Source organism: Siphateles boraxobius, unplaced genomic scaffold, assembly GCF_051911475.1.
Source record: "Siphateles boraxobius isolate OS27281-9 unplaced genomic scaffold, OSU_SipBor_1 7, whole genome shotgun sequence".
Taxonomy (NCBI): domain Eukaryota; kingdom Metazoa; phylum Chordata; class Actinopteri; order Cypriniformes; family Leuciscidae; genus Siphateles; species Siphateles boraxobius.
The window spans coordinates 7108653-7132580 of NW_027509197.1; the positions used below are offsets into that span (position 1 = coordinate 7108653).

At 38.8% G+C, this 23928-nt stretch overlaps 1 protein-coding gene across 3 annotated transcripts in view; it reads right to left on the reverse strand.

The window, feature by feature from the left end:
• Positions 1-23928, reverse strand: part of enox1 (ecto-NOX disulfide-thiol exchanger 1) — a 142058-nt gene that overhangs the window by 26230 nt on the left and 91900 nt on the right. For 2 of the 3 annotated variants that reach the window (XM_077215214.1, XM_077215216.1), the window contains 5 exons: positions 16634-16798; positions 15219-15425; positions 14611-14844; positions 7231-7443; positions 3919-4025 (listed from right to left, as the gene is read on the reverse strand). In XM_077215214.1, coding sequence (XP_077071329.1) covers positions 3919-4025; positions 7231-7443; positions 14611-14844; positions 15219-15425; positions 16634-16798 — 926 coding nt within the window. The remainder of the gene's footprint in view (positions 1-3918; positions 4026-7230; positions 7444-14610; positions 14845-15218; positions 15426-16633; positions 16799-23928) is intronic. The other variant, XM_077215217.1, reaches the window with a different exon arrangement.

Consider the following 23928-nt stretch of genomic DNA (forward strand, 5'->3'; position numbering starts at 1 on the left):
GGCCCATTAGAAACTCCTATGGGCCCAGGGGAAGTTATTGTCGCTCAGGGCGGTATATATCCTGGGGCGTCAGAATGTGGGAGCAGATATTCTGTCGAGACAGGGGCTGAGGCCCGGGGAGTGGAGACTTCACCCCGAAGTGGTGGAGCTCCTGTGGGAAGAGTTTGGTCGTGCTCAGGTAGACCTTTTCGCATCATCAGATTCAACCCATTGTCCCATGTGGTTTCTCTCTAACACACCCAGCTCCTCTCGGTCTGGATGCAATGGTGCCGGTGTGGCCGAGGCTGCACCTGTACCCCTTTCCCCCGATATCTATGCTTCCGCAGGTTCTGGAGAGGGTTCGCCGAGAAGAGGCTCGTCTTGTGGAAACTGTGGGCCTGGCCTCTGAGGGGGCCCGGCTCAGGGAAATCGGTCTCTCGACCGATGTTAAAGAAACCATTCTTCAATCCAGAGCTCCTTCCACGAGAAGGCTGTATGCGTTAAAATGGAAACTTTTCACCACTTGGTGTGTTGAACGTCAGTTAGATCCTGTTAACTGCCCTGTTGGTTCAGTTCTTGATTTTCTGCAAGACCGTTTCTCTGCCAGGTTATCTCCTTCTACCCTAAAGGTTTACGTGGCGGCTATATCGGCCTACCACACCCCTCTGGGGGGTGCTTCTATTGGGAGAAACCCTTTAATTACTCGCTTTCTCCGTGGTACACTGAGGTTGAGACCTGCACTGCACTCTAGAGCACCAGCGTGGGACTTGGCCATTGTACTTGAGGGTCTAGCCTTGGCTCAATTCGAGCCCATCGAGGAGGTTTCAGAAAAATTACTCACTCTAAAAACTTTATTTCTCCTTGCTATTTCATCTATCAAGAGAATTGGTGATTTACATGCTCTGTCGGTTGCTCCTTCATGTCTGGAATTTGAACCTGGTATGGTGAAAGCATTTCTCTACCCCAGATCGGGTTATATTCCTAAGGTCCCACTGAATGTTGGGGGCCCAATAGTGCTGCAGGCCTTTTATCCTCCACCCTTTAAAACCCCAGACCAGGAACAGCTTAACCTGTTATGTCCAGTCCGGGCTTTAGATGCCTACGTTCACAGAGCTGCCCTGTGGCGTAAGTCTGAGCAACTTTTTGTTTGTTTTGGGTCACTCAAGAGAGGATGCCCTGCATCTAAACAGGTTATGAGTAAATGGATAGTTGAGGCTATTTCATTGGCTTATGAAGCGGCCGGACAGCCTTCACCTATGGCTGTGCGGGCCCATTCTACTCGGAGTATGGCGGCCTCTATGGCCTTAATTTCGGGTGTTTCCCTTCTTGACGTTTGTAATGCGGCAGGATGGTCCTCTCCGCATACATTTGTCAGGTTTTATGACCTTTGCCTCTCCACTCCTGGGGCGAGGTTGCTTGCTTCTTAGTGTGCACAGGACTTTCACACAGAACGGGCATTTGTTACTATGTCGTAGTGGGTATGGGGTTCCCACCGCGTCTCAAACGCAGCTCGAGTTCCCTTGAAAGGGAACGTCTCAGGTTACGTATGTATCCCTGGTTCCCTGATAGGGAACGAGACTCTGCGTTTTTCTGCCATACTTCCTGCATGCCCTGATCGACTTGCTTCAGGCCTTTCAGAAGCTGTCGCGGTCTGAATTCAGGGGTGCTTTATAGTTTCCTGGTCTATGACGTCACCTATGTCGTAGCGGGTTTCCATTGGACTGATTTTACACGTGCTTCACGACGTAATCACGCAGAGCGTTCCCACCGCGTCTCAAACGCAGCTTTGGTATGTAAGCATATGCTTAGTATGTTTTTGTATGTAGCTTTTTGTATGTTTTTCATGTCACATATTTCATGTGTTTCATAATTGTGTTTCTGCTGAAATTTAGCTGAAAGATATACTATTTAATGGTAAATTCACACTTCATTTAATGAATGGTATCTTTTGTCGTGGGCAATAACAGCGGAATACACTTTAAAGGGGTCCTGAACTGATAAATCACATTTTCCTTGAGCTTTTAACATATAAGAGGTCATCATACTATAAGAATATACTGTAAGTTTCAGAACTGAAAACTTCCTTGTTAGTCCAAAAACAGCTTTTATTGTTACCAAGCCCAGTCGTCCTGAAATGTGCCTATTTATGATGTAATAGATAGGTGAAAGATCGCCTCTGCAGAAGAAAATCAACACCTACTTCATCATTGCAATGTTGGCCCCGCCCACTGTTGTGTTAGTGAGATGATGAGGAGAGCAGTTGAGAGCAGTTGAGCATTATTTATTTGTATTCGGTACACTTTGTAGTGGGCGGCGCCAGAGACACGGTGATGTAGACGTAGTCTTTGAAACTCTTCTGCAAAGGCGGTCTTTCGCTGCCCTGTGACGTTCCCACTTTTTAGATCCTGACGTTTTCTGGCCTTGGTTTCAATAAAAGCAGTTTTTGGAATAACAAGGAAGTTTTGAGTTTTGAAACTTACAGAATATTTTTATAGTATAAAGACCTCTTAACTGTCAAAAGACCAAGGAAAATTTGAATTCTCAGTTCATGACCCCTTTAAAACTTTAAAATATATAGCATTTTTCCATTACTTCTTAATTTCTATGATTTTTTTAAGACTTTTTGCAATATTTAATAATTGTCTAAAGTCTCATTCACACCAAGAGCGATTACTATAAGAAAAACTAACGATAACTACATTAGCATCAACATCAACACACGCTATCATTATGCTATAAGCATGTGCTGCAGTTTTATCGTCTGCCACTTTGAATGCTCGAGCTCTATAAAGCAGGATGGATTCTGATTGGCTGTCAATGTTTTTGTCATTCATCAGCAGGAAAAAAAAAATCATTCTGAAAGTGATTCCAACTATATTGTTATCATTATAGTTGTGATGTGAACAGCGATTTTTAGAACCATCTCTATCGTTATCGCTTCCTTGGAGTGAACGGGCCTTAACTCTACAAACAGTGCAACATTATTTTTTATAAAAAAACAACAACAGATCTCTTCACAGGGGTGGCATATCAACTGGCTTTCACCTCTCACAGCACCAAAGACTCTGCCGCGTCACTGATGTCTTACCTCTTGGCGACTGTGAACTGAAATGGAATCCTTTCATAGACTTGACTCAAAGCAATTAATCAATACAGTCAGTGTATTTCTAGGATTAGCTTTCGGTCCTCACATCACTGCTCATGATATACAGTCACGGAAAAAGTCAGATGGCTGGAGGAAATACTGCAGCTGGAGTATATCACCAGTGAGGGATTTGTATGTTCAAGGTTCATTGAGTATTCTGTTTGCAATAACATAAATTTTGCATACTGGTGATGTTCCATATTATGAATATGGAAATTCCATATTGTGCATTCCAGAGAATTCAGGGGTTTAAAAGAATAGATTCATACAGGCACAATGTAGGTTAACATGCACCTCCCTTCATCTTCCTCATAAAGACCTAATTCAAATTGGATAGGTTATTAACGATTAATTCAGGCTAATCACTGATGAGCATCATTATAATCCTGCCAGTATCTGTTGCCATGGCAGCAATGGAGGTTCTTTCTAGGTGGCGATTTCAAGGAGAGCTCTGCTGCACGAAAAAGCAGAGGCTAGAAAAAACTGGGATGTTTGCTGTGTGAGGGCCCACAAGTCTGTACAATGAAAAGCCACAAGATACACTGCCATATAAACAGCTGCCGTGTCAGTGTACCATGTAGAGCAGGGGTCTCAAACTACTACTAGCCAGGTGGTGTTCTCCTTCGGGGGAAGTTGAACATTCACCATCATTTTATTAAATATTAGTGCAACACTTTGGTGTTGAATATATATTACAGCCAAATGAAAAATTGAATTGTGATAAGAAATCTTGGCCCAGAGTTTGAGACCCCTGATTTGAGTCAGCATGACAAAAGGGGAGGAGAAATACCAACCTCACACTGCTTTCGCCAAATGTCTATGTTCTTGCGCTGCGCTTTTGAGAAATGGTCCCATGCCTTTTGCCTGGTGGCAGCGGTGAACACAGCCGTAATCTGCTCAACTTTGGTGGGTAAGGAAGTCAGACAAGACAAGCCATTTATGTAGAGCTCAGCATCTGCCCCAGCTAGAGTCAGACGCATCAGGACCCTCGCAACACTTCTCTGAGAGGCCCCTGATAGTGTCTGTTGTACTTACATCTCATTAGCTGCTGTTTCAATTCCTTAGGACTGAGGAAGGCAACAGTCTACAATGATGGATTTGCTGGAGAAGTATTATTAAAGTGTTTGATGTCAAACATTGATTGAGGATTTAGCTCAAAATGTGTATGTGCGCGTTTTCTTCACTTTTGCATTAGATTGTTGGATTTGCATTACGATTCTAGGCAGAGGCGTCATGCCCCCTCGTATTATTGAGCCAAATGGATTTGAATGCAGCTTCCAAAACACACAAAAAAATATTTTTACATTTGACAATTAACCCTGTCACACCAGTTTGAATAGAACGATCAGTGCATCACGTTATTAACTCCTAAATTCAAATCTACATTCGCGCTTTGGCTGGCACTGAGTCAGAGACGAAGAGTCGGCTCATGTTATTATGAAAATATTTGTGCATTCGATTACTCAGTTAAGAAGCCGTATAATTATAACATTCTTCAGTCTGTACCGTCTCGCTTTCATCACTTTCACTTCGTGTGCACTGAATCGTTCGCTAAGGTGAACAGCCAATCAGTGTTCTCTCTCTTAACGACAGCCCGACGCCGATTCAACAGGCTAAATAAGCTCAAAAACCCTGACGACGTCCAACTAGAACCAACACCAAAAAAACTAAGCTGACTAATGCTAAAAAATGTCCCGACAGCGGACCACTGGCTTGGTGTGTCCCGGCCTTTAGAATATTTTAGGTACAAGTCAATAGTGCCCCAAAGTTGTTGCCTTTTGGTGAATTTCTTAGTTTTGAAGCTAAAATATGTCACACAGCCTAGGCGATTTCGTGCAGAACCATTGATTCTGCTGTCACACCCCAACCCACCCCCTCAAAGTGGTGGCCCCTCAAAAATACTAAGTGCATGACGCCTCTGATTGCAGGATTGCGATTTGGACCATTTGTAAACTGTTGCCTGCTATTTATTAATTTGACCAAGTAAACATTTAACATATAACTAATTATACAATTATCTTCTTCAATTTAACTGGCATAACTCTAAAATACATTTCTCTCAGTATTTCATGCACAAATATGGAGTCGAAAATGTCTAGATTCTGACAAGTTGCCAATTGCAAATCTCCATCACACATATTCATTCAAGCAAATGACTTTTCTTGACTTCTTGAGTTGGGATATTGTCTTCTCACCTGTCCAGACCGAAAAAAAGATGAGTGAATCTGATGTTGGCCTACCTTTAAGTTAAGTTGAACATCTCCACATCTGCTATATGGTCAGAGTGCTTCCACTGAGACTGTACTTACCCAGGGCCCTTCTATGGGCTTTGGCTACAGTCACACTGACATAGGCAGCTAGGTCTCAATGCTGTTTGAGTATACATCATATCTCCTAGTGTACATTTGTATATTGTATATCTGCAGAGAAGGGTTGTGAACTGTGTAAAGGAAAGACTGTGTGGCTCTGTTCCACGACTATTGAGCTGGATACGTACTGTAGGCTACTGTCTTCTACAGAGCATCCGAACCTCATACTGTGAGTGAGTGACACATCAAGTACTTGGGAGATTTAACACATAATTGATTTGACTTTTGCTAAGCTAGCTTAAACAAACATTAAAATAAATATTATCACACTGCATTCTAGATGATTAGACTCTTGACTGGTCAATTGCTGGATTCAGCGGTCAAATATTTCCTAATACAGTAGTTGTCCATGGCAATGCCTGACCAAAATCGCTGTATGTCTCTCACATCACGCATGTCAGATTCACTCTCGTTTCATACAAATGCAACTGCCGTCATCTTGCGTCTTAGTTATCCATTGTAGTGAAATTACCTCAGAGGAAAAACGACCGCGTTTGGTTGTTTTGTACATTGGACTATTGTTTTCAGCAGAAGCTTTAACATAATATACAGGTAAAATTATAAAATAATATCTAGGCAGATCAATTGTTAATGTCGTAGTTATTTATTTGGTGTTTAGCAAAGTAATAAGCAGGGTAATGTACAAACACCCTCAACTCAATGTTGATCACCCTGTTGGCATTTAATTCTGTGTTAATAACCAGCTGCTACTTTTGCTAGAGAACGCAAATATTTTGAGAGCGAACCCATTTATTGGGGAAACGCAATAATTTTTGCAAGAGAACGCAAATGTTTTGAGAGCAAACACAAAGTGTCTTAGGGAAAACGTAATATTTTTGTAAGAGAACACAAATATTTTGAGAGGGAACACAACTTATGCGAGAAAATGTGAGAGAATGCTTTTTCAGGGGAATGCAATAACGCAAATAATTAGCAAGAGAGTAAAATTTTTCGTCTATTTTCTTTTTTCTTTTTTTTCCATTAACATGTCCCCTCAGGGTCTCTGTAGACTGGCACACACAAATACACAATTTTTAATTAGACAGAACTATGACAATTAATTTTATCAACATTTCATTATAGAATGAACTATAATTATATTTATAATCTACATTTCTAATCGTTGACAAGGTGTGGTCACTTCTGTGAAATTTCGCTGGCAAAAAAAGGTCCATTGTCATTAGTGTAGCGATGCATGAATCACAGATCACACAGACGTCACCTTCAAACCAAGCAGCAAACCAGGCAAATATATTGTGACCAACTTGAACTACTCCCAATTGCGCAGATTACTATTGAATTTACTTTATTTACCCAAAATTTTACAGAGCAATGGTAAATGTGATGGAATTTAAGCTGGATTTTGTTGCAGTGCATCAAGGGATTTTATTATCCGTGAAGGATACATGTGGTGGCTTTACCTATGAGCTCACCTATGATGCCTATGGAGGCAGCTCTCTATGTTTTGGAACAGAGCCTGTGTCTTTCCTGTTAAAGTTAGGAGCAGTATAGTGTATGTTGTAGTTCTGGACATATAGAAATACACTCAAACTGGCAGTACAGTCATATCAATATGAGCGAGAAACGTCCAACAATCAGATCTGAGACTGGGCCCACTTAAGGACAGCTACATCATCTAGCTCGGTACAAAGGATGTGCCGTTGTCATGGCAACACTAGATAAAAATCTCAGAGTAACCAGTTGGGATAGAAACAGTGAAGGCAGGAGGTATCTTACATTGTGTGAGGATGGCAAGCAGGGAATTCTTAAAGTGTTCTTTGGCCAGCTCCATCTCCTCCTCGTGCTGAGCTTTCTCGTTCATTAGGCGCCGCACGTGGCTGTTCGCCGACTGGATCATGGAGTAGAAATGATTGGCTGTGCGTCGGTTCACCTCGCCTCTGTCGACCCACGTGAACAGCACTGCCGATGCCTCGCTGAACTTGTTGTCTTCTGGAGGAATGAATGAGGAAAACTGTCAGAGGGGAAAATCTGTCAATTTTACTTCAACTACTTACGACAGAGACTGCTGTTACACGTTCTTTGTTGGCTTGACAAAGCCAGCATACAGCAAAACTACATAAGGCTTACAAACCCTTCACACTTCAAAATCTCTCTTCCCAAGTTTTCACATTATACGAGACTCATAATAACCTTCAAACTTTGAATCTCTTTTCAAACTGCTCAAGTACTCGAACGACAGTACACAAGTCGTATAACCTTCAAAATACAAGACTTTAAGCTACTACAGATTCAGACAAGAAGTTTTAGTTCATTTTAAGAGCAACTTTTACATTTAGATTTGGCACTTCTAATAATATTGAGAGGAAAAGAAAGGATAGGGAGAACGGGATTGGAACTCGTGTCCACATGCTATACACCAAACGCTAAGCCACGGCTCTAACTTTAAAGCCTCATTTAATGACTTTTTCCCTGCATTGTCTTTTCCTATTGGACAAGAACATCATCTCATCAGTGTGTTCAGTCACGGCTCGTGAATCAGTAACTAACCCTGCATTTTTCCTGTCTAAACATGAAGTGTAATTCCAGCCTGAGCAGCTGAGACATGAGGCATTCAGTGTGGCCTCTTCCAAGCTTCAGTAATCTGCTCCCAGTGGACCTGTGTGAAATACATTACTGAAATTGGAAGAATAATTGAATTTTGCCACAAAGTCAGTGCAGTAGGGCTGGAAGTAAATTCGATCCTTCCCTTAATGAGATCCTGTACACGGCAACAACATCATTCCCTGCATCTGTGCGCTTTTCACCAGACTGTTATTGCTTCATCTCACCTCAGAATAACCGATTTCAAGCCAACGAGGAGAATGACATCACGAGAGATGTATCAATTATACCAAACCTCTATTCCAGGTCCTTAAAATATGTCCTCAACTCGTTTTATTTGAAGTGTATATGTGATATCTGTCTTAGTCCTTTTTTTCAATTAAATAAATGTTATTCCCATGTGCGGTTGGTAAGAGACCCAAGGGGCTCTGGGTGTTTGAGATCAAGAGCAGGTATGTTATTAAGGTGGCACTCAAACTTCCCAGCTAATTAAAGGAAATTGAATTTCCACAACCCCCGGCAAAAATGCCATCTGACGAGAATAAAAATAATTTCCACAGTCAAATGAGCCTGCTCTACTAATCGTATGCCTAATGAGAGCCTCCCCAAGAAATGCAAATGTGAAATCTCCACACACTCCTTCAAAATTCCCAGCATTCAGTCATCCGACCTCTCCGTAACTCAAACGCTATGTAATCTGCTACGTTACTGCCAATGCAGTCAGTTTCAGTTATGGTCGGGAAATTAGCTTTGTTTTAAACATCGCTCATATTAATTTTTCCATGAAAGCATAATGTGGCAATGAGCATTTACTTGCCAGAAAGAATTAACCAGGGGCTGTTTGAATGAATAGCATTAAAGTGTTTCCAAATGGAAGAGACAGAAAGCAGCATTGGATAGAATAAAAGTCGATATATTAAGAGCTGAAGAACGGCCAGATTTAAGGATGAGCAAATACGTGTTTAAATGGCATTTTAGCATTTTTGGAATAAAATTCAGAATCTTTTGTCTCGCTAAAGCTAATTTCATAGCTAGCTATATTTTATGTATCCTAAATACACACACAATGTGTAAACAAATTAATGTTTTTTATGTATAATGTTTATTAATGAATTGTAGAATTGTTGTTTGTTGTGGAATGCTATAATTAAGGGACAGTCATCATTTGTGTAAAACTGTTCAATTTCACTGAATAAACTGAATTTTCTTTCATAAAATGTAATAATTGCTATTTTTATGATGGATTTTCATAACTTGAGATTGAAATTGGGTCTGAGACAAGGGTAAAACAATAAAATCTATACATAAAAAGCAAAACATTAATGATAAAGGCAAAGTCAAATGTTTTCAAGACAGTTTAAATGTGATCTTCATACAACGAATATATAAAAAAAAACATCTGTAAAAATCTAAAAATGTAATAAAACAATCTTTGGGACACAAATGTGCCCAAAAACGTTCCGAATATACTGAGGTCCATTTGCATGCTGTTGATACTTGAAAAGCAATATTTGTGTAGAACTAATTAGCAGAATGGCTTGAGTTTAAACAAAGGTTGCGTTGGAGAGGCAATTAGATGTCAGGCATGAGCAAAACTGTGCCAGACACTAGAATATCGAAACCCTGTCTGAGATGTTTTGTCTGTTGCCTCCTGGGCTCAATAAACATGAGAACACACAGAGAGAGCTCTGGATGTGCCACGCAGAGAGCATGGGAAGTGCTTGACATGGGAAGTGCTGTGATTGCTGATGAGGTGGAGGCTGCAGTCAAGTCCCCATCATCGAAATGAAAGCAGTCTCTCCAGAGAGACAAGAGCTCAGAGAGGCATGGAAACCACCACAGCAAGCATAACTCAACCATCACTACCTTTCTGGAGCCGCTAGCTGTAATCAAATCACAGCATGGGAAAAAAACTGTCAGCCAGGAACCGGCTCTGAAATTAAAACGTGAAAGGTGACGTTATGAATAAGTGCGTGATGGATTGGCGTAACTCTGAGGTGGAAACACAGTATGTGGCCCCCTCGAAATGATCCTGTATATATGAAATTTGACGAATTGTATGAGCGTTCAAACCTCTCTAGTTTCACAAATAACTCTGGTTAAATATGTTAAAGGGTTATTTCACCCCAAAATGAAAATTCTGTCAGTAATTACTCACCCTCATGTTGTTCCAACCCCGTAAGACCTTCGTTCATCTTCGGAACACGAATTAAGACATTTTTGATGAAATCTGAGAGCTGGATCACTCCTCCATAGGCTTCTTCAGGGATTGAAAATTGTTCCCCGAAAAGTTATTAAAGACATCGTTAAAATAGTCCAAGTGACTACAGTAGCTCAATCTTAAGTTTATCAAATGACGAGAATACTTTTTGTGCGAAAAAAAAAAAAAAATAACGACTTTATTTCAACTATTCATTTCCTTCTCTGTCGGCCTCGAGTTAGTTCACTAGTGTTATAGCGCAGCGCTTCTGAAGTCACACGCATCACACACATGACCAGCATCGGCCAATAGTGAGCCTACGTGTGACGTAGCTCTACGCTATCATACTATGTTAACTGACTAGAGGCCCACAGAGAAGGAAATGAACAGTTCGTTGTTATTTTTGTTTGTTTTGTACTACAGTTAGCCATCTCATTCCGAGACATTTTTGTGTTAGGTGAACAAATCCCTCACACTAAATTTTTCATAACTCGCCTGTTTGTACTTAATAAACCAATAAAAACATTTGGAGCGAGGTCACAGCGTTTGGGTTCGCGCGCTCACAATGTTTGCGAAAAGTAAAGGCTACAGGCTAAAACACTCGAGGTTAGAGCCAGGGCAGACGACAGGATGAAGCATGCAAAGAAAAGTAGAGTGTGGGACCATTTCACCAAAAAGAATGACACAGATGTAAGTTGCAACTTGTGTGATACAGTGCTTAAATACAGTACATAATCTATGATGTATCACCTAAAAACGCGACTTGTTCTGTCCATTATTAGAAGGCACACAGTGAGTTAGACCTACCTTGGCCGGTGCGTCTTTTACGCATTCTGAAGGTGCCTGTTATATCCATTGGTTTTATCGTGTTGCAATCTATTAGGCAACATTCCGCATAAGATGGGCTTAGATTTAGAAATACATTACATCTAGATTTCAGAGTTAACAGATAAGGTGATGATGATCATCATCTTTCTTTATAAAAAAGTAAGGTAGTTAAAGTAGCAACCTCAAACTAAAGCCGCGTCTCTTCGGAGCTGTCATTTTCTTAAATGAGCCGCGGCAATGTTTCAAATGAGCTTCTAACGCTAGACTAACGCCTTTATTTTCAACGCGATCACCTTGTACCCAAACCATTTCGAAACTAAGGAGCCATTTGTCCTCTGATTACATGCAAGCTCCTCTGCGCCGCGTTTGCGGGACTCATGTTTCGCGTGTAGGGGAATTAAAAAAAGTGAAGTGAGTAGAAGGGCGGCACCGGGGCAGTGTGTGTGAGCGGGAGGCAGAGCGGCAGAGAGATGCGACAGAGTTGCGAAATTGCAGGCGCGGCTCGAAATGGCTGTTATTTCAAATAGCGTAGCATATTTTAAACTAATTGGTTAACCGGTTTCAACCGGCTAACGAGGCTCGGTGGTCAGTCAAGATAATTTTTAGTTTTCGCCATCCCTAGTAGTCACTAGGACTATTTTAACGATGTCTTTAATAACTTTTCTGGGCCAGCCAGTTTCAATCCCTTAGAAGCCTATGGAGGAGTGATCCAGCTCTCAGATTTAATCAAAAATAACTTAATTCGTGTTCCGAAGATGAACGAAGGTCTTATGGGGTTGAACAACATGAGGGTGAGTAAGTACTGACAGAATTTTCATTTTTGTGTGAACAATCCCTTTAAACATTACAGTGACTATTCCTGTCTGTCTGAAATCAATAGGAGATCTGCATAACACTTACAGCCAACATTGTTGACGCAACTGAAAATTACATCTATGCAAATTCGTAGGACAGAAAAAAATCACAAATTATACGTCATTAATATCTCACTTGGTTCTTCTAGACAGCAATGAGACAAAAAGGAGAGCAAATGAATACTTTCACAAGTTTCACAAGATAAATTAAATGAGTTTTTTAACTTAGATTTTAAACACCCAAAAAGCAAAAGAAAAATATTTAGTCAATCTTGGAAACCTTTACTGTTCATGTTACCATCTATAGAGGGAATGCGCATGACGTCACCGTCAGCTGGAGTGATTGAGGCCACGCGAACTGAGTGGCAAAAAGACTGAGCGACAGCATTGGTTTTCAGCGTGAATGCCGTGAAAAACACACAAAACGCGTCTAAAACGGTAACGAGCTTTGCGATTGACTGTACAACTACATTTGACAAGAAATCTGAGGTATATTTTTACAGACTGCCGAAATCTACAGAACAGAGAAGCAAATAGATCGCTGCAATTCATAGAAACAACTGTAATCCAGGCAGCGAAAGGTGGATTTGCAGTTATCATTTTTGTGTCAATATGCTGAATTTAGTGGTAAAATCATTCTCTATATATTGTATTGTTATATATTGCAGTGACAACTCATCTATTAAATATTTACCACTGTATATTCTGTATAATTTGACATTTTTAAATAAACACTGACAAAAAACTATACAAGTTTTAAGTCTAGACGATATGATGATGATATATATAACATTGATATAAGTGATAACCTGGATTTAGACCTGCCTATATTGTATTTATATAAAGCGTTCACAGGGAAATTTGCTGTATGTATTTCCCTGGTGTCGAAATCAGGCACATATAAATGTCAGGAAACATGATTCCTGGCTGCATGTCAATATCCATGGATCACTGATCTTTAGTAAGTTGTAAGGAACACTATATTGAGTCCAATCTTTAGTTTAAACTGATAATCGTTTGTTTTACTTGCGTTTTCGCAGTTTCCCCTATTAAATCCAGTCACGCAGCAGCTCTTCTACCACTCAGTCCGGCTGAGGGGGCGTGTTCCGGCGGGAAAGTGACGTTAATGCATTCCCTCTATTGTTATAGCATTAGAGAAACATAACAAACATTTATATGTATAAATTTAAAAAAAGACACACCAGAGAGGTAGAGGGCAAAGCAATCAGTCCCCAAATATTCTTCCATAGCCAGACCTCCAGACTCAGCAGAAGGTCTGGACTCCATAACAGCTGTCATTCATCTCCTAATTTAACAATTTATGGTCTTTACAATCAACACTGAACTGACTTCAGCTGAACAATTACACTGTTTTCTTTTAGAGCTGCTGTACAGCTGAAATGAACTACATCATTGAATAATTTTCATGTTTATCAGTGTTAAAGCTATTTGAAAAAATCTGTATTGTATAAAGCGCTGTATAAATAAAAGTGCCGACTTCAAATACTAAAAAAAAAAAAAAAACATTTAGTTAATCATGTTAAATGCTCAGTCAAAGTTGTAAACACAACAGCTTTCTTTTTCAAGAACGGCTTTATGTTTGGATGAACTGTTAAAGAACGCAACACACACATTTCCCAGAAATCCTGTAGAATTTTTTCCATTTTGTGTGGCTTATGCAGAAATGTAGAGGCCATAGGGTAGAGAAATAAAATAAAACTAAACTAAACAAGTCATAGAAGACAAAAAACTATGTCACAAATTAAATCTCATATCTCATTTGGTTCTCAGAACAAACAAGAAAAAATAAACATGGTTAAGTATTTTAAACCTCACACTATCTGTCTGTTGTTGATGCAACTGGCAACTTATGTCCATGCAATGCCGTGGAAGTGGAAAAAATATATCTTTAATATCTCATTTGGTTCTTCTATGCAACATAGAAGAAGAAAGTGTCCCAATAAATCTCACATGTCTCCTCTAGAGTTTCACAAGACAGCTCTATACTTTTACAGCATGTCAACAATTTCAGGAAACATCTGAGACAAAGTTGATACTAAAATGAGACTCCAGTGAAACTGCACCAGGTCTCCAGTGTTACGATAAAGCACAATATGATAAAGTCTTGCACAATATCATATTTTTTGATTAGAATCAACAAAAAATCAAGTCAATTTTAAGGACATTTAAGCACCCTAAATGCAAAGGAAAACTATTTAGTCAACCTTGGAAACACTTTGGCTTTACAGGAGCCTGGTACTGAGTGTTCACTTCATTGGCAATCATTGGTCTCATTGAAGCTGATGAATGGAACTAGCTGATCATATAAACACACCAGTCGCAGAGAATAAACAACAGCTGGGGCTGTTTGGCTGGCAGCCGCAGACGGGATTGAGGACTGTATGCGTAAGAACCTCAAAACTATGTAGCCACTCATTAATGTCTGTCACATCATCAGAGAGCAGTCGTGGACAGCTGCGAAATCTCTGAAGGAAAGCAGACCTAGCGGTGTAGGTCAACTTACCACATTTCGCATTTATTAGAAGCATAAAAGTTCTGTCTTGAAGCTTTTCCAAAGAGCCCAAATTTCTCTCTGCACTACATTAATGATGACAAATCTGTGCTTTAAAGGCTAGATGAGATCATGGCACAACAGTCTGTGGGAAAGCTTACCTTTCAGTTTCTCAGCCAAAAGAGCTGCCTCGTGCTCAGAGTAGTGCATTATGGGAGGAGGTGATGGAGGTCTCAGCCGTTCCTCGTGGATTTTCCGTCGGTGCCGCTCCTCTCGTGCCAGCAATCTTTGTTTGCACTCCCACTCATACAAGTCATCTCTCGCCTGAGCAAAATCTACATGTATGCGGCCCGAATCCTTTTTATCAGTGCTGGAGCCAATGCGCATCCGATAGCCTAGGACGACAAACATTGTTCAGCAAACACAGCTATCGTACAGGCTACTTGCACATATCAAATATCAGTAAACTATGCAAAATAGGATTTGCTCATTTTTAAGATGTTCCTTCTTGCAACATAAAAGCTCCTGTTGAACAAAACAAAACAGCTGGGTCATTAGACTCTGTTTCTTGCAGCATATGCATCAGATTTGATATTAAGGGTTTACACAACAATGTTCTTGAGCTTGAAAAAAACAGAGTTTGCTCAAACTAATCTCAAACTGACATCGTAGCAACTGAAACCAGCTTCACACTACAAGCCTCAGAGAAGTAGAGAAACAAAACATAACAAACATTTACATCGATAAATGAAACAAAACAAAGACTCACCAGAGAGGTAGAGGGCCTTGTCTACCATGAACTCCTCAATGTAACGAATGTGGCAGAAGTTTTTCTTGCTCTTGCGGATGGCGACAATCTCTCCACATTGGTCAAACACTTCTTTGACGATCTCCTCAGTTGCATTTTCTGGAAGCCCACCAACAAACACCGTCTTGCATCCTGGAGGCCTCTCTCTCGTAGAAGGAGGAGGAAGATCTGCAGAATCCATAAAAGTGTCTTACCGCACTCAGATTGCATGACTAAACCAGTTTGATCAAGTGATCTAATTGTTTTCACATTAACTAGCTATTGTTAAAAGAAAATGGAGTCTAGTTTACATATAACAGGGTTCTGAAGTCTGAAGCCATATTGAAAATTTGGGATTCAAAATGGAATTTAAACCTGGAAATAAACAGATTTTAAGGCTTTGAAAAAATTAAAACATTGGAACAATTGAAATATACTTCATCCCAAATACATAAATACATGAACATGGAATATTTTTGGAGCCAAAATTATTGTATTATTAATTTATTAATATATCTTTTGGAAAATTGCATCTGCAAATGACCAAACATGGAGATAATCAATTATGGTGTGGTATAACAAGATATTATCACCATTTATTCAAGGAACATTAAAGGGTTAGTTCACCCAAAATTCTGAAAGCTCATTGTGAATATAAGCCTAAATTCAATCTGTTCACCATATAAAACGATCGTGTCTCTTCAGAAATGTTGGACTAAACCACTCAATTCATATTGATTTGTTTTAAGATCTCTTTATGAACTTTTTGTAGCGTCAAAGTAGTAGTTGCGTAGCTGTCAATGGAGGGACAGAAATCTATTAGATTTCTTCAAAAAGATCATCATTTGTGTTCCAAAGATGAATGACAGTCTTACAGGTTTGGAACGACACGAGGGTGAGTAAATTATGACAGCATTTTTATTTTTGGGTGAACTATCCCTTTAATGAATTATCATTAGATTACTTCCATTAACCTAACAAGATGTTTTATTAAGAATATGAATTCAACTGGAGTAACAGGAGTCTGTGTGGTTAAATTTAATTTGGCTAAAAAAGTTAATTATGATTTATTTATATTTATGGTTTATAGGACACAAGCTCTACACATTTAAAATTTGGTCTTTCTCTGATTTTCCACATTGGAGGAATTAATAAACACTATCCTGTGGTTGCTGTGATTTCAATAGCCATAAAACGTTTGGCATAAAGTTACAGGTCTTTCAGTGGAACAAATTACCCCACAGTTACAGGTCATTCAACATGGCACAGACTGTAGGCTACTCTATATATTTACCATGACATCAGTAGAAGTAAATAAGGGTTGGCCACATTCATTTGTGTGCCTGTTTTATGGTGAATCCTCTAATAATTGTGCTGTAAAACACAGTGGCTCTTACTGGGGTTCTGCGGGAACAGTGTGCAGCTCTTGCAGTGGATGATTTCTTTAATAACAGGAAGTTCTGCCACAGGATGGGACGGGACCAGAGTGATGCCAGCCATCATGGGGTTGATTGGGGTGAGGATGCCAAGGTTGGGGTCAAAACCCTGTATACATATTGAGTCTGGAGAGAGAAACAGAAAGAGTTCTTAATGCAGTCATTGATTTGGACCTGAGCACTATCACACGCACAAAAAAAGCCTAAGAAATAAGAGGAAAGCTGATGAAAGGCTTCACAGAGATGAGAAGAGACCAGGTCACTGCTCTCACTCCATAGTCGACCAAAACCCAGAAAATCTACTAAAGATTAGTTTCTTCTTCAATGAGCTTCCATCACACTAAGCTGCACAGGATCTGAGACTGGAACGCATTGGATTTATGGAGTAAACTGTGTGCACTGTAAACCATAGTGGAAGTCCTATACCTGCTGTAACCATTGCTGCAAGTACAATGTAAAACAGTATTGAAATGGTATGGTAGAATTACGATAAATGGCTGGAACCACAGTTGCCAGTATTTTACTATGAAATTTCAGTAAAGCTGTAATATGAACAACAGTATTGGTACTGTTGAATTACGGTAAATAGCTGGAACCACTGCTGTCAGTATTTTACTGTAAAATTACGGCATAGCGGTAAAATGAAATGGAAAAAAAGTGTTGAAACCATACAATTACGGTAAATGGCTAGCCACAGCTGCCAGAATTTTACTGTAAATGTACGGGTAATTTTTTTACAGTGCATGAACACTTTATAACGTATATACGTTTGGCGATGCGCTATATGATAAAAAAGAAACATTTAAAGTGTCAACATTTATTGCTCTAAATGCAACTATGAATGATAACCAATCAAGAATGTTTTTTTAAATGGATTATATTCCATTATTCCTATTTTACATTGCACTACTGATTATGAATAATACAGTCATTTAATTACATAAATTGACTTGTTTGCATTTTATTTTAAAAAGAGAGAAAAGTGAAGTGCATTTGAGTGAATCTGAAGTACAAAAACATGCTTGAGTGAAAGTTCAAAAGTTTCCACATTTAATTTTTACATATTATAAGTTAGCTTGACTGATGAAACCAAGGAGCAGAAAAGGTTTTCCCATTAAGGCTAAGCTGCCTGTTTAAAGGCCATGTTGCAGGTTAACCACCACTGTCGATTAATGGGTTACATAAATCAATCAAGATATGTATATCATTTTTAAAATGTCTCAAAAATGGTCTTAAAGACGTGTTTTTTTTACGTCGGTGATGACGTTACGTTGGGGAGAAGCGGAGGAAAGGTAGCCTCAGCCTAGTATTAGAACTATGGCGACTGACTGGGATGAGGAAGAGGTGCTAAGAGCCAACATGTATGATGGCCCGCAGCCGTATAATTTCGAACCTGCCAGACGTGAGATGACAAATGAGGAATTGCCAAGAACTGATGGCCGTCAAAGCCAATTAAATGCATGGTCCGAGGAGAATGAGTGGAGAGTTGGTGAAGTGTCCTGGTGAGTTGCTATCATCTAGCAACGCAGCAATGAGCACTGGAGCTAGTCTAAGAGCAGCAGTGCACAATAACGACACTTTTTTTTTACTGTCATTGAATAGCACCGAGTGAAAAATCTTCTGATTAAGTATTTTTATCTAGTGGCAGTGATCATGACGTTAGTTCAGGTAAGTACCGGTAACCTTTGTCACAGTGTCGTAGAGTACTGGTAAACTTTGTCTTTGTCATCTAGAAATAGAAGGCATCATGCTAGCTATATGGCCGTTTCTAAGCGTTTATCTATTCCTCCGGTGAAAATGTTGTTGCAAACGTAGCCGCAGGGTGTCTGTCGCTGTGTTTGGCAGGTGCTTGTGTGGGCGGTATAGAGAGAGATAGGCAGACAGCCAGATAGCATAACGTTAGCATAGATAGCTAGCAGCTAGATAGATAAATAGATAGAAATATAGGTAGATTGACAACGTAGAGTTGGTCGCACGTCAGAGGCGCCCGCGCCATTGGATGTGCAGTTGCCGCATATATTAGCCTATCTATCTATATCTATATATCTGTCTGTATCTATATATCTAGAATATCTATCTATCTATCTATATATATGTATTTATCTATTTATCTATAATCTGTGCTATCTGAATACTCTTGTCTATTACTCGTCTCTCTAGTCAGTCTCAAGGCGGGCTTTGGTAAATTCTCTCCCCAAGGTGACGTAATGTAATGCATTGTGGGGGAGAGGAGAATCGTTGCAAACCGCTGTAAGATAGTATCTACTTTTTCGTATTATATTCCGTATTGTGATACCCAACAACATAAAATACAATGGATAACAGTTTAAATGTTTATTACCAACAAGCAAATTGCGCAAATTCGTTGAAAAATGAACCCTGCAACACGGCCTTTAATAACAAATGTATCCTTGTCCTGACCATGTTGTAGGTTCTAGGACACATCCCAAGCTGATTTTAAACCTCTGAAACTGTTAAAGTTGAAATTCAGCAGCAGTTGAGTCATCCCTCACTCTGGTCAAGTGTATCAATCATCCATAATGGTTCAAATAAAACGCATTCATTAAAACAACTGCTCCAGATCAAAGACTTGGTTTGACTGATGAATTCAGTTAAAGGGGTGGCTGATTGCGATTTCACTTTTTTCATTTTACATAGTGTGTAATGTTTCTGTTGGTGCATGAACAGTATCTGCAAAGTTGCTGCACTGAAAGTTCAATGTAAGCAGAGATATCGTCTTTTAAAAATCAGGAAGTTTAATGTACGGTGGCCGAGAGAGCTCAACGTGCTGCAACTTAAGAAAACGCATGCAAATGGTAAAAAACGCATGTAAATAGTAAAAAACGCATGCAAGTAGAAAAAAATGCATGCAAGTAGAAAAAAACACATGCACAAAGAAAAAAACACATGCAAATAGAAAAAAACACGTGCAAATTAAGAAAACATCTTCAACAGTTTCACAACACGCATGTGCTCCAAGTAGGCTACTCACAACACAACCAAATACAGAAACGCACTGCAAAAGTTCACAACACAACCAAATACAGAAACGCACTGCAAATAACACAGAACACAACGGAAATGTTTCCGGGGGAACCAAATAAGTGACGAACCCGGCTGGGACGTGTTTACAGCTCAAAATTCTACTTTATTTTATTTGATTTATTTTAACTTTTTTTTTTCGCAAAACATACAGTGATTACATTTTTATGACATACAACTTGTATAACATATACAAAATGTATTAACAATATGTTCAATGTCATCAGAATACAAATGAGAAAAGAGCAATGAGCTGAAAACTAAAATAAATAAATAAATAAAAAAGATAGAGAAGAAGAACATGAAGGAAAGATATTAATCTATACATCAGTTACACTGTACAAATTGTTTCATGTTATGTTTTAAATTTTCATAAATAAATGTTTCATAAGAAATTTTAGGTAATGTAGGGTAAAGTTGAGACACTGACACAGATATAACGCATATTTAAAAAAATTGTAAAGTAAAAAAAAATACATTTATTTGCAACCATTATGTTAACAGCATTATATTTCTGTCGTCAGAACAGCTATTCAGCTGATGGACACCGTGCTCCGTTGTCATGGGAAAATCCCATGTGAAAATAATGAGGAAATGACTTGTCTTTCGTTGCTCCCTTCATCAAGTGCGTTCCAAACGGCTACATAATGGCACACTAGTGGCAAGCTCACTCCAAAGTCCACTTAAAGAGCTCTGCAGTCCGCCCTTCGAAGGGAGTAGGGAATAAGGATGCTCATGAGCATTAAAATAAAGTAGAATTTTGAGCTGTAAGCACGTCCCAGCCGGGTTCTTCACTTATTTGGTTCCCCCAGAAACATTTCCGTTGTGTTCTATGTTATTTGCAGTGCGTTTCTGTATTTGGTTGTGTTGTGAAACTGATGAAGATGTTTTTATTTATTTGCGGTTGTTTTTTTTCTATTTGCATGTGTTTTTTACTATTTGCATGCGTTTTCTTCAGTTGCAGCACGTTGAGCTCTCTCGGCCACCGTATTAATGCCTACAAAAACGACTCGAATGGGACTACAACGAGATACTCCCGGGTTTTATACGTAACTAACCCATAACCAACCCTCCCTCCGGAATATTCAAAAAAGGGGGCGTGGCCAAATTTCAGCGGCTTTATCGAAGAGGAAGAGTTATAGTGGAGAGCAGTAGCCATGCCGTCGAAAATGTATTATTTTCACCCAGCTGTCAGGTCTTCTGTGTTCGGGCTTCCTATGGACGCTGTAGTTCGTCAACAATGGCTAACGTTAAAATTTATGTTTGATTATGTTCCTGAAAATTACAATCGTAATTTAGCTCTCTGTGCTGCGCATTTTACGGAAGACAGCTTATAGAATCTCCACGAATTCAATGCCGGATTCAACAACAAACTGTTAATAAAGCATGAAGCAGTTCCAACTTTAAAATCTGAGACAGCAGTTGCTGGGCCACAACCTGTAAGTAAGACTTAATCATTTGAAATGTATTTGCATGTATAATTTCAGACGTAATGTTTTAGTTTTATCAAGGACGTAAACAAATGCCAGCGCTGGCTTTAGTAGCCAGTAGCCACTTAGTTATGCTATTTCGTACATGACAAACGCGTACAAACCTTTTGGACCTGAATTTGTAATTATGTACTAATTTTGTAAATGTATTTTCCATGAATACTTTATGACGTAATTTTTCGATTTGATCAAGAACGTAAACCAATGCTAACGTGTTTGTTTAGAGTAGCCAGTTAGTTCGATGCTATTTTGTGTGTGTAAGACAAACGTGTACCTAAAGAAAACGATACACTGAGTAAACTAAGTTTTGTGAATAGATAAACGGTTGTTCATTATATCGATAAAACAATAACTTTAAAAAACGGTATTACTCTATCATTTATTCAGTTATATTAAATGTTTAATCAGGAGAAAACCGTATCTCAAAAGCTATAAGCAGCTGTAGCATTTTCAAGTAACAGCGTATTGAAATTCTTATATAATAATAGTAGAATAGAAAAGAATAGAATAGAATAATAATAATAATAATAATAATAATGAAATGTACCATTCTTTTGTAAAAGCGGTGGGGAGGTTCTGCTTGACTCTCTTCATTGCCTCTTTCTGGGTCTGATTCTGGCTCGAACTGATACGGCAGGCTATTGACACTATGTACATTTGACCGGAGCACATGCAGCTTTCGCCTGTAAAGGTAATGGGCGTGAAGTTTCCGGACTACGTGCACTACGCAGTTTAGCCAATTACAACACACCGGCCCAACTAATCAATCTGAGCCCATTGCATGTTTCTGAGGGAGTGGTTTCATAGAATCAGGAAGTCAACCGCTCATTCAAATGACAGAGGAGAAAGCGTCTTACAATAAAGGTGAAATTTATGAAAAATAAGTATTTTTTAAAAAAAAAAACACACACTTAGACATGTTATATTGCACCCCATAAACACAATCATGCAAAGAAAAAAAGCAGTAAACTACCCCTTTAAATAAAATGATTTGATTCGTTTGTTTGTTCTGTATGGATGAAATATAATATTTCTTGATATATATTTCATATAAGTTGAAATATAAGATATTATGATAATAAAGTGCTCAAGTACCATTTACCCCTAATGTCTGCCTACTGTCATTAAAGGGATAGTCACCCAAAATTGAAATTCTGCCATCATTTACTCATCTCTTTATGTCATCTTACACTACTCAAGTTGTTCCAAACCTGTATGAGTAACTTTCTTCTGCTGAACATATTTAGAACAATATGTCTAACTAAACAGTTGATGTACCCCATTGTATTCCCCATTGGCTTCCATTGTATGGAAAAAAATCCTATGCGAGTCAATGGGTCCACCAACTCTTCAAAATATCTTCTTTTGTGTTCAGCAGAAGAAAGAAACTCATAAAGGTTTGGAACAACTTGAGGCTGACACGATGAGAGAATTATCCTTTTTGGATAAACTATCCCTTTAATGTCGTGTTTATGAGCTAAGAATTAAAATAGTCTTAACATTCAAAAGCTAGAGTGCTGAGAGCTTGAGTTAAAACAAAACCGATCTTGAGGTTGCCAGCTGCTTTCTCACTGTATGCATCTCAACGATTTGACTTTTTCTACTACTACATTTTTATACCTGAAACAAATATTTAACATTCCATTTAATCAGTCGTTATGTAATTGTGGCCTCTTAACTAATAAGGCCATATTCAGTCATTATAATTACTGTACTGAGTCAACCACTTAAACAAGCACTCAGTAATTTGTTCTCATTAAAACAGTATGACATACAAATAAATGAACAGTACTGTGTTTACAATGTTTAAAATCCTCACTTACAGAGATGAAGACTTAGTAGTGGCCTTTAAAAGCTTTTTTATTATTATTTATTTTTTTAGATCACATGGCCAGCCCAATATAACTTGTTTTATCTTGATCAAAAAAGACTACTGCTGGGCACTATAAAAAAAAAAAACTAAATTAATGACAACTGACTGCACTTTTAAAGTAGTATATCAATAGCTGAAATATTTTGCATCTAAGCTGCTAGATGACTGCCATATCGGCTAACTCTCACTCAACGTGAATCTGCTAAAAGGTTAATGCTGTATCGCATTTCAAAGTAAGTTTTACGTTACTTTACACTAATACCTACCCTAAATTTACTTATAGAGTTAACAAAAGCAAACAGGATATTATAGCTTGCTTTTGCTTTTAAGTCTTTGAGTTATTTTATCATGACAGCGCGCTCCACATTGCAAGTGCATTGTTGTACCAGGTGAGCTACCAAGCAACTTTATTAGAAAATACATACACATGGAGTAGATTATTTGATGCAAATGTCAAAATGTATTAGTTTACAAATGGTAAGTGTTTTGAGCTCATAATATAGTAACGTGCAAGGAAATGCACAAAAGTCTTTAATAATCTGCCCCTGTAATCATAATGTGTGTGAAAAGGAATAAAAGTTGTTGGTGTTTGACTGCTACCAGTGTTCATTTGTGCTGGAAACTGCAGTGAATTATATGTATAAGTATACGTGGTGTTTTGCAGACATATACTGTAGGTAGAGGCACTTTTTTTAGCCTGGGTTGCAAAAAAAGAAAAGAAAAAGAAACTTGCAGCTTGTTTAAATTAAAATTTTGACTAGTTTGTAGCTTTACTTTTTTACGTAGCAGAATTTTTTAGAGTGTTGTAATATTTCAACCTTAATCAGGACAATCCTGCTTACTTTGTCCTG